This window comes from Primulina eburnea, chromosome 11 (assembly GCF_022965805.1).
Source record: "Primulina eburnea isolate SZY01 chromosome 11, ASM2296580v1, whole genome shotgun sequence".
NCBI classification, from domain to species: Eukaryota; Viridiplantae; Streptophyta; class Magnoliopsida; order Lamiales; family Gesneriaceae; genus Primulina; species Primulina eburnea.
In genome coordinates, this window is record NC_133111.1 from 6,336,432 (window position 1) to 6,348,893 (window position 12,462).

A 12,462-nucleotide genomic window follows, 5' to 3' on the forward strand; every position below is an offset into this window, starting at 1 on the left:
GCTCCAAATCGTGCGTCGGATAATTCTTCTCATAGTCTTTCAACTGGTGAGAAGCATAGATGATAACCTTACCTCGCTGCATCAGAACTGCACCAAGACCCTTCTTCGACGCATCGGTATACACAACAAAATCCTCTGAACCACTGGCCAATGCAAGAACAGGAGCTGTCGTCAACTTATCTTTCAACTCTTGGAATGAACTTTGGCAATCAATGGACCACTCGAACTTCACAGTCTTCCTCGTCAGATTGGTTAATGGCAGGGCAATCTTGGAGAAATCTGAAATGAAACGACGATAATAACCCGCCAAACCAAGAAAACTGCGTATCTCTGAAACAGTGGTAGGAATCGGCCACCTCTGAATCGCCTCAATCTTCAATAGATCAACAACTATTCCATCCTTCGAAACGACATGGCCTAAGAAAGAAATCTGATCCAACCAAAACTCACACTTCTTCAGCTTAGCAAACAGTCTCCTCTCTATCAACAACTGAAGAACCACTCTAAGATGCTCTGCATGAAGCTCTATGGTCTTGGAATAGATCAAGATGTCGTCGATGAAAACAATGACGAAGCTATCCAAATACGGCTTGAACACACGGTTCATCAGATCCATGAAGACCGAAGGAGCATTGGTCAGACCAAAAGACATCACAAGAAACTCATAATGACCGTACCTGGTCCGGAACGCTGTCTTAGGGATATCAGACTCCCTAACCTTCAACTGATAGTAACCAGACCGAAGATCAATCTTCGAAAATACACTGGCACCCTGAAGTTGGTCAAATAGATCGTCAATCCGTGGCAACGGATACTTATTCTTGATAGTCACTTTGTTGAGCTCCCTATAGTCGATACACAGCCGCAACGACCCATCTTTCTTCTTGACAAACAGAACCGGAGCTCCCCAAGGCGAAGAACTCGGTCGAATAAAACCCTTGTCCAAAAGATCCTGCAACTGCGTCTTCAACTCCTTCATCTCGGTAGGGGCCATCCTATACGGAGCCTTAGAAATAGGAACCGTACCTGGAGCTAGATCAATCACAAACTCAACATCCATGTCCGGCGGCAAACCCGGCACATCATCCTCAAACATATCAGCAAACTCTCTCACCACATCAATATCATCAATATTCAACTTAATCATTCTATCCACATCCACAATAGAAGCCAGAAATACATCACAACCTCTACACATCAACTTCTCAGCCTCAAGACAAGATATAAAAGGAAGGACCAGCGAAGTACCTGCACTGGCGAGCATACCTCCCTTATTGCCATCATCTGCAAAAGTCACCGTCTTAGCAACACAATCAATCACTGCACGATAGGTTGAAAGCTAATCCATGCCAAGAATAACATCAAAAGCAACCATAGAGATAACAATCAAATCAGCAAAAACAACTCGTTCCTCAATACGAACAGGGCACGCGTAAACAATAGACGTCGGGCACAACACATCCCCCGAAGGCAAAACAACATTGAACTGGAGGGGAAGAACATAAGGAACTATATCCAACGATCTCAAAAACAATTCAGACATAAAAGAATGAGTAGCACCAGTATCAATCAAAGTCGTACCTACTCTGCCTGAAATTAAAATAGCGCTAGAGATCACAGATGAATCATGGTTTATACCTTCCTTGGTCATCGTAAAGATGCGACCCTGCACCTTATCATTGCTCGCTCCCCTTGGACAATCTTTAGCAATATGGCCAGCCGTGCCACAACGGTAACAAGTATGAGTGACAAATATGCACTCTCCTCGATGATGTCTGCTACACTTAGGACACAGTGGCTTCTCGGGATCAACTGGAACTGACGGTGGTCTAGGACTCGATTCCACCTTGCCCTTTCCTTTAAAACGATCCTTTCCTCTCTGATTCGAGCCCTGACCTCTCTGAACAATAGCTTGATGCCTCTCTTGCCTCTCCCTGGTGATATCCTTCTCGTCTTGTTCGGCCAACAACGCCTTCGACACGATCTCTTTGAATGTCACGGCCTTGGACATGTTGATATCTCTCCTGATCTCTGCACGAAGGCCTCGAATGAAATGAGCGCCTTTGTCCTTGTCGTTTGAAGCAATATACGGAGCAAATAGACAACCCTCCTCAAACTTGAGAATGTACTCATCAACGTTCATGCCTCCCTGTCGAAGCTCCAAGAACTCAGTCACCTTCCTAGCTCGAAGTGCGTCGGGAAAGTACTTGTCATAGAACAGGTCTGTGAACTCTTGCCACTTCAAAGCTGAAACATCGACACCAACCTTAGTGGCATTCCACCAGAAACGTGCAGCCTTTACCAACATGAATACTGCACAGTTGATCCTGTCTTTATCTTCATACTGGAGATGGTCGAAGATTGCTTCAAGCGCTTTGACCCACTCGACAGCCACTAACGGATCAGTGCTACCTGCGAATTCCGGTGGATCAATTCTCTTAAAAGCAGAAAAGACGGCATCAGTGCCAACTGCCTGAGCTACTTGGCCTCTCACTTGGCCTCTACCCTGTCCTGTTCCTTGCAATCGAAGCAGCTGCTGAATCTGCTCGCTATGGACTTTGGCCTGCTCTTTAAGCAACTTGCCGAACTCGTCGACAACTCTCGAGGAAGAACTATCCTCACCCTCTACGGCTTTCCTCTTAGGAGGCATACTCTACAATGTGCTCACAAAAAGTAAATCAATAGATAACAATGAATAGATGCAAAAGAAAACATACCCGGACAGTTGAAAGTAAACGAAGTCATATGCATTGGTCCGAAGAACGGTGCTCTGATACCACTAAATGTGACACCTCGACCCAATTAAATAAAATACAGCGGAATTTAAAATTTTCTTACAACTGGAAGGAGTTTCAAAATGCATTTCCAAATATCATCAAGAGTATCAAGATGATCAACTAAATGATACATCAAAATACAAAAACATCATTTTAATGATCATGTAAAAAATATTGCTTGCAAAACAAACTTCTTCCTTCCAATCTTCGTATGCATATGACTCCAATCCACAGTCAACGTCCTGGCCCGTCACTCTTATCTGCATCACATGAAATAACTGAAATGAGTATAAAACTCAGCAAGTGGAACTCTTACATAGCAATGAACATGTCATACTCTGAAAATCATAGCTTTAAAAACATAAATACCATTAACTCTGAAATAAATATCATAGCAATAACATAGCAATAGGATGATATTTCTCTTTACTCTGGTATGGATTGATATCAATAATAACTCTGTCTGTGGTGCTCGTATCCCATCGATATAAATCGACAACTCTGAGGGATATAAGCCTATGGTCGTTGATCAACTAATTGCATGCAATCTCTGACTATGCATCTATCAATCCATAAATCAATTTGAATTCTCTCTTTGGCATTTAAACAAACACTTTGTAAACTCTTTTCTCTTGTAGTCCCTTTTTCAATAATTGAGACATAAAATGCCTCCAATATATATAACAAGTGTATCAATACATAAACATGAATCAAATGAAGGGAATAACACATTAAAACCATCGAAATACCATACATATATTATCATGTGAGCACAAGAATGAAATTCCACTTACAAACCACAAGAACACCTTGAATTTAACTCCTTGGTTGAAATCTTACAACAATAATCCATAAATAACACCATCATCAACTCAATAATCAAGAACCCATGCCAATTAATCCATAAATCCAACAAATACAACAAACCCATATCATCTCTCCTCCAAAACCAAGAAATAATACAACCAAAAGCTTACCTTAGCTTCCTAGCACCAAGAAGAACTTCAATCTCAACTCCAATCACCAACTAAAAGCTTGAATCGAAGATAGGAAGTGAAAGAAATAAGAAACCCTAGGTCTCCTTGAGAGAAGAAACGAAATGAAAGAGGAAAGAATGAGGAAAAACTGAGTCAAAACATCACTTAAAATCCCGAACATGCGCGACCGTGGGTGCGCTCTAACTCTACCGCGGGTGCGCCAAGCTCACGGCAACTCTACAAAATTCTGGAAAACGACGACCGCGGGTGCGGTCTGGCAATCACCGCGGGTGCGGTGTCCTCTATACCGCGGGTGCGGTGTCGCTACGGGAAAAAACACCAAAATCCAAGAATTATGACCGCGGGTGCGGTCCTTACACTGAGCGCGGGTGCGGTCTAGTCACGGCCAAGAGAAAATATAATGCAACTGAAATCGAACCAAAACACTGAAACGACGCAACTACCATCAACTAACAATAGCAACCACACCTCAAGACAATAATAACCAACAATACTATGGCCCAAAATCACAACTCTTAGCATCACAACTAAACTTAAACTTAATCAATAAATCCATAACATACGAAAACTTAAACCGTACCGTTCACCAGGCTCGGCTATTACATAAACTTTTTGGTTTGTGTTGTGCAATTTTTGTAGACATATATTTTGTCACTTTTTATTTTAAAAAAAATACCATTTATGTAATTGTGGGCTTCAAGTCTTCAACACAATTACAGATTGTATTTTAAAATAACATTTTCTCTTATCCATATTATTACATTTTTTTCCTTTATATTTCATAGCTACCTTAATGAATATATGGGTATATTTCAAATGTTATCTATGCATTATATATTTTACACACGCATCACGTTTCTGCACCATAATTAATATAAAATAATTAAGAATGGCATACAGTTACTAGAGGAGGGCTTGGAGTTCATTTCACCATTATTGTGGGCTTTTGGGCCATGTTTTATATCAAATGTTTTCATAAAATTATATATAATTATCAAACCCTGTATATATATATTTAAAACATCATATGTAACTACCTCGCTAAGGGAAAAAACGACATTAACATGTCTTATAGCAAAAAAATCCTCCATCCCACCATAATGTTATAATAATAAAAAGAGTAAGTTTCTTCTGAGACGGTCGGGTCAACTCTACCGATATTCACAATAAAAGGTTAGCATAAAAAGTAATATATTTAATGGATGACCTAAATAAGATATCCGTCTCACAATACGATCCGTGAGACCGTCTCACACAAGTTTTTGCCTAATAAAAAATCGTAGGAAAATTAGAATACAAAGAGTAATTCATTAAATTTTAGAACAAGTGAGGTCATTCTTCACGCATCTTAGTCTCTTATTTCCATATAGCTTCTTTTCTCTTATGTCTAATCCACTTTACAATGACCAAAAGAATCGTCATATTCCTGAGTTGTTTTTCTTTTTGGTCCAGAATCTTCCCTTGATGTTCGACACAGCTAAGTGAATTGTCCAGCTCCACATCCTTGGTAATCAAGACATGAGACAGATCTGACTCTTACTTTCGTAACATAAATACATTAAACATATTATGTATCGAAGACAAAATTTGCTGCAAGCACAAACGATAAGTTAATGTGTCAATCGTCTCAACAATCGTATACAGACCAATATAACACGAAGCTAACTTTCTTTTATGTCTAAATCTCATAATACCAAACGGTAATACTTTCAAAAAAACATACTCGTCAACCTGGAACTCTACAGGCATATGCCTTTTATTAACATAACTTCCTTGACAACCCTGGACTGTTTTTCATTTTTTTTTATCAATCTAGCTTTATCTTTCATTTTTTGCACAAACGCTGGTTTAGAAATTTGTCGTTCTGTTACATCTTATCAAAAAATCGGAGTTCTGTATTTTCTACCATATAAAGCTTCAAATTGTGCCATACCGATCATTGCCTTAAAACAATTGTTGTAAGATAATTTGACCAGAGACAATGATTCTTGCCAACCACCACTGGAATCCATGACAACTACTCGCAACATATCAGTTGAAGTTTGGATGGTTCTTTTTGACTGATCATCTATCTGGAGGTGATAAGCAGTACTCATGGCCAACTTTGAACTCAAAACTGATTGCAAGCTACCCCAGAACTCCGAAGTAAATCTTGGATCATTGTCTGATACTTTAATTATAGGCACACCATATAGTCTCACCACATGATCAGTGTACAATTTTGCTGTTTTCTTATAAATAAAAGTAAGATCGTACGGAATAAAATGAGCTGATTTAGATGATATATCAACAATCACTCAAATTACAGCATAAATGAGCAATCATGATTGGAATGAGGTATATGTGTCACAAATCCATAACATTATGCATTCTGTCACTTTAAGACTATGTAACATACCACCAAGTCTCATTTTCTCGGCTATAACACGTTGGCATGTTTTACATTTGGATCATTCTTCATACATTCCCTCCAACAATGAGTTCTCAATATGTGATACATTTTTCGATTTCTTGGATGAATGTTGTCTACTACAATGTGCAGCACAATCGATTTTTTTAGAATATTTTAATTGATTTAATTATAATCTGAATATCACCGCTCGGACCAAGATTTTAATTTTTTAAAATTAATTAACAATATAAATTTCCATGCCCATGCCATGTCGAACGGTCAAACCCTGTCCCTTTCTTACATTTAATTAAGGTTAAGTTGAAAACAGAGGTCTAATGGTAATGATTAAACGAAGAATTGGCCTTGTTCCTTGTCATTAGCCAGCTGTAATTTAGTCTTTATTTGCTGGGATAATACCTATTTTCGTCCTTCTCGTTAACCGCTTTTCCCATTTCAGTCCCTTGTGATTTTTGACTGCTTAATTAATCCTTCATGTTTTCAAAATATTCCCGAATTGATCCTTACCGTTAGTTTGGCGTTAGGGGTAACGTTGACTTGACATTAGCGACGGTTTTATAAAAACCGTCGCTAAGTAGCGACGGATTTTCAAAATATTAGCGACGGTTTAATATTTTCATTAAAAAAAATAATTTTAATAATTTTTAAAAAAAAACTTAGAATCGGACTATGCTAACAATATTAATAATCTTAACACACACTTAAAAATTTACAAAAAATTAAAGCGAAAATGTTAACTTAAGTCGAAACTAAAATCGTGTGAGAGAAAAAAAATTTAAGTGTTGTAAAGTGATGTGTATGAAAATGGAAAGAGAGTATATTTATAGACAGTTTACGACGGGTTTTGGTAACACCGTCGCTAATAGTGACGGTAATATTATTAACCTTGAAGTATAGACGGTTTTGCAATCACCGTCGCTATTTTACCAAAAGCATAAAGCAAACTGTCTATAAATATACTCTCTTTCCATTTTCATTCACATCACTTTACAACACTTAAAATTTTTTTCTCTCACATGATTTTAGTTTCGACTTAAGATAAACTTTTTCACCTTAATTTTTTGTAAATTTTTAAGTGTTAGTTAAGATTATTAATATTGTTATCATAGTCCGATTCTAATTTTTTTTAAAAAAAATTAATAAAATTAATTTTTTTATTTTATGGAAATAGTAAACCGTCGCTAATGAGGGACGAGTTAAAACATTGTCGCTAATTAGCGACGGTTTTTTAAATGCCGTCGCTAAATAGCGACGGTTTAAAAACTCCGTCGCTAAGTAGCGACGGTTTCTCATAACGCCGTCGTTAATTAGCGACGGTTTAATATTTTCATAAAATAAAAAATTACTTTTATTAATTTTTTTTTTAAAAAAAACTTAAAATTTATTTTATGGAAATAGAAGCGACGCTAATTAGCGACTGCTTTTGAAAAACCGTCGCTAATTTCTACCATTTTTCACAAGTCAACGTTAACCTTAACGTCAGGATAACGGTAGGGATCAATTCGGGAATATTTTGAAAACATAAAGGATTAATTAAGCAGTCAAAAATCATGAGGGACGGAAATGAGAAAAGCGGTTAACGAAAAGGACGAAAATGGACATTATCCCTTATTTGCTTGACCAATTTTTTTTCTAATATCGTACGACTCTCATTCGGAAAATTCGATGCTATCTGTAGGAGCAGTGTCCCCACAAGATCTGGGTCATTGATCTTAAAGAAATGGGTAGACCCGCATATGTGTAGTTAACTTTGGACTTTTGATCTTTTCATGGAGCAGTGTCTTATAAGATGGGGTGAAATATTCTCTCTCATTGGGGGTAGAAATGTTGCTTTAAACACAAAATTCAAAAACTAAAAGGCTTTTTCTTTCCCTAAAAAAATTTATGGTAAGATCACAATTTTTAAAGTATTCAAATAATATAGAAAACATGTATAGGAAATCTAATCGAACTACAAAACTTAACCAAATTGAATGATTTAGATTGATTTTAAAATAAGCAAAAATTTGTGTGAGACGGTCTCACGAGTCGTATTTTGTAAGACAGATATCTTATTTGATTCATCCATGAAAATATATTACTTTTTATGCTAAGAGTATCATTTTTTATTCTGAATATCAGTAGGGTTGACTCATATCACAATCCACAGATAAAAATTTGTGAGATCGTCTCACAAGAGACATACTCATAAAAATAAGTCAATTCGAAGGTAAACTGAATCAAAACCAATTCAATCCAAACCTATCATATGGATTTAAAAAGACAATGTATTATTTTTTTTGTAATTAAGTGTGACTTTTCTATGATATAAAACATATTACAATCAAACATCTAAATATTAATTATAGAACCGAAGCTCGACTTGTCGGCACCAGACTTGATATATCGACTAGTTAGAAGTTTGCAACTTAGCCACAAAGTTGCATTCATACATCCGTGTCAAAATTCATGGCCAAGCCACGAAATATAGCTTGGGTGTCTGCTAATACCATGGTTGGATTCATTTGCCATACCGGAGGAATACCATATAGTATATAAGACGAAGAAATAAGTGTCCGAAGCACATGAACTTGCACAAATATATTTGTATATTTTTATGGTAAAAATCCATTAATTAATTTTTCCAATTAATTAGTGAAATTTTAGGTGAAATTACGATTATATTTTAACTTAATTTCCAACGAAACCAAAATATTATTCAAATTAATCTTCCTATTTGTTTAGACATTAGATGTTTTCTTATTTACTAAAGTAATACTAATTTTTGTGTCATTTGATTTTTTTTATTTACGAAAATTTCGCTAGTCTATGTAAAATAATAAAATTGATGTTTTTGTTACGTTTTGGTGACTATTTATTTACGAAAATACTATATTTATTACATTTTTTTTAAGATTTTACTATTTATTTTTTGTTTTTGTTTGAAAAACCAACTGTACGAACATAAATTTATATAAAAAAAATGCCAAGAAATTGTGTGAGACAGTTTCACGATGTCGTATTTTGTAAAACAAATATCTTATTTGGGTCAATCATGAAAAAATATTATTTTCTAAGCTAAGAGTATTACTTTTTATTGTGAATATTGATAGGGTTGACTCGTCTCACGGATAAAAATTCGTGATATCATCTCATAAGAGACATAATAAAAAAAATATACTTATGATTTGCACGAAAATTTCCCAAAAAATACAAGCAAACAAATAAATTATTATAGCCAATATAATATTTGAAAAAAAGAAAAAACTTATGTGAGACAGTTTTGCGAGTCATATTTCATGAAATAGATATTTTATTTGAGTCATTCATGGGGATAATGCCCATTTTCGTCCTTTTCGTTAACCGCTTTTCTCATTTCCGTCCCTCATGATTTTTGACTGCTTAATTAATCCTTTATGTTTTCAAAATATTCCCGAATTGATCCCTACCGTTATCCTGACGTTAAGGTTAACGTTGACTTGTGAAAAATGGTAGAAATTAGCGACGGTTTTTCAAAAGCAGTCGCTAATTAGCGTCGCTTCTATTTCCATAAAATAAATTTTAAGTTTTTTTTAAAAAAAAAATTAATAAAAGTAATTTTTTATTTTATGAAAATATTAAACCGTCGCTAATTAACGACGGCGTTATGAGAAACCGTCGCTACTTAGCGACGGAGTTTTTAAACATAGCGACGGCATTTAAAAAACCGTCGCTAATTAGCGACAATGTTTTAACTCGTCCCTCATTAGCGACGGTTTACTATTTCCATAAAATAAAAAAATTAATTTTATTAATTTTTTTAAAAAAAAATTAGAATCGGACTATGATAACAATATTAATAATCTTAACTAACACTTAAAAATTTACAAAAAATTAAGGTGAAAAAGTTTATCTTAAGTCGAAACTAAAATCATGTGAGAGAAAAAAATTTTAAGTGTTGTAAAGTGATGTGAATGAAAATGGAAAGAGAGTATATTTATAGACAGTTTGCTTTATGCTTTTGGTAAAATAGCGACGGTGATTGCAAAACCGTCTATACTTCAAGGTTAATAATATTACCGTCACTATTAGCGACGGTGTTACCAAAACCCGTCGTAAACTGTCTATAAATATACTCTCTTTCCATTTTCATACACATCACTTTACAACACTTAAATTTTTTTTCTCTCACACGATTTTAGTTTCGACTTAAGTTAACATTTTCGCTTTAATTTTTTGTAAATTTTTAAGTGTGTGTTAAGATTATTAATATTGTTAGCATAGTCCGATTCTAAGTTTTTTTTTAAAAATTATTAAAATTATTTTTTTTAATGAAAATATTAAACCGTCGCTAATATTTTGAAAATCCGTCGCTACTTAGCGACGGTTTTTATAAAACCGTCGCTAATGTCAAGTCAACGTTACCCCTAACGCCAAACTAACGGTAAGGATCAATTCGGGAATATTTTGAAAACATGAAGGATTAATTAAGCAGTCAAAAATCACAAGGGACTGAAATGGGAAAAGCGGTTAACGAGAAGGACGAAAATAGGTATTATCCCGTCATTCATGAAAAAATATTACTTTTTATGCTAAAAATGTTTTTTTTTATTGTGAATATCGGTAAGTTTAACTCGTCTCATAAATAAAATTCGTGAAACAATCTCCTATTATTGGAAAAAATAAATAAAATAAAAAGGTAACCCCAATCTTTTTATCTAGGCAAAAACTTGTGAGACATGGTCACACGGATCGTATTTGTGAGACAGATCTCTTATTTGAGTTACCTATGAAAAAATATTACTTTTTTATGATAATAGTATTACTTTTTATTATAAATATTAGTAGAGTTGACTAATCTCACAGATTAAGATCCGTGATACAATATCACATGAAACTCACTCTTTTATCTAAGTGCGTGGATGAAATAAAAAGTAGGAACCATCGATACGTGTGCCAATGTAGACTTGTATTCCAGATGCAACAATGGTGGAAAATTAAAAAATAATTCTTGCCCAACAGCCTACCCCCCCACCCCCTTCTTTTCTCTTTTCACGCACCACACGGTGGAGCGCGCGAATAAATGAGCTGATAATATTGCAATCAAATCTCTGAGCGTTGTTTAATCTGTGAAATTGTACATTTCGATAATTTTCGTGGGTTTTCTTTGGATTTGAGCTATGCCGAGAGGAAGAGTTGCTGCAAGGCAGACGGCGGCGGCGGGGAACGGTGGAGATGCTGACGGATCTGGAGGATCGAAGGAGATCAGGTTCCGTGGTGTTAGAAAGAGGCCATGGGGAAGGTTTGCGGCGGAGATCAGAGATCCTTGGAAGAAGACCCGTGTCTGGCTCGGCACCTTTGATTCTGCTGAGGACGCCGCTCGGGCTTACGATGCCGCCGCGCTCTCTCTCCGTGGGGCAAAGGCGAAGACAAACTTTGGCCCGCCTGATATCGGCAATGGTTACCCCGATTCCAATCCTCAAAACCCTATTCTAGCTCGATTCGATGCGAACCCTAATGATCCTTTCTCGAATTCACGGTTCTACCCTCGGGAGCACCAGATTATTGCTCAGCAGAGGCCTACCTTCAGTGGGATGAGCAGCACCGTGGAGTCATTCAGTGGACCCCGCCAGCTCCACCCGCCGCCGCCTCGGTTTGCACAGAGGAGAAGGAATCATTCGTTGCCGCCGATGGCTCCAGATGATTGTCGCAGCGATTGTGATTCCTCATCCTCGGTTGTTGATGACGCAGAATGTGACATCGCTTCTTCCTCTTGTAAAAAGCCCCTGCCTTTCGACCTTAACATGCCGCCGCCCGTGGATGCCTCCGCAGCAGACCTCGATGAGCTCTATTGCACAGCTCTCCGGCTCTGAGCTATGCCCGGCGATGATAATCTCGTCCTGTGGAAGAAATCCATTGGGTTTAAATTAAATTACTGAATTTTCTTTTATTTTTTTCCTTTTATTATTTGGGAAAAAAACGAAAAAAGAAAGAGAAGATATGAGAGAAGAGTGCTTGTAGAAAGTGGTGAAGATCAAGATGTTATAAAACTTGAGGGAGTTCTTGAGGTCTCGTCTTCTACGAGTATCTGTTGTTTGAAGAGAATTTACATGTTTTAATCTTATAAACTTCAATTTTATGATCCATATGCATAGGAGATAATACAATGTGCTTTCATTGTGCTTCTATATGATATTGTTAATCTGTTTTTGCCATCTTATGAATGTCAAAAAAAGCTTATGTATTTGAAGCTCACTTTTGTGAGCATATATGACTACGTGAAGAATCGATTTTGATCTGTTCCCTTGTGTGCCTCATG

At 36.4% G+C, this 12,462-nt stretch overlaps 1 protein-coding gene across 1 annotated transcript; it reads left to right on the top strand.

Annotated features, from left to right (window-relative positions):
- The first annotated feature begins 11,141 nt into the window (after positions 1-11,141).
- Positions 11,142-12,227, top strand: LOC140805108 (ethylene-responsive transcription factor 3-like). Its single transcript, XM_073161298.1, has one exon. The coding sequence runs from the start codon at positions 11,324-11,326 to the stop codon at positions 12,014-12,016; it is 693 nt and encodes a 230-aa protein (XP_073017399.1). The 5' UTR covers positions 11,142-11,323; the 3' UTR covers positions 12,017-12,227.
- Positions 12,228-12,462: the final 235 nt, after the last annotated feature.

Bases quoted from the DNA above. Each gene is read 5' to 3' on its own strand.
- LOC140805108 (XM_073161298.1), top strand. From the start codon at position 11,324: ATGCCGAGAGGAAGAGTTGCTGCAAGGCAGACGGCGGCGGCGGGGAAC.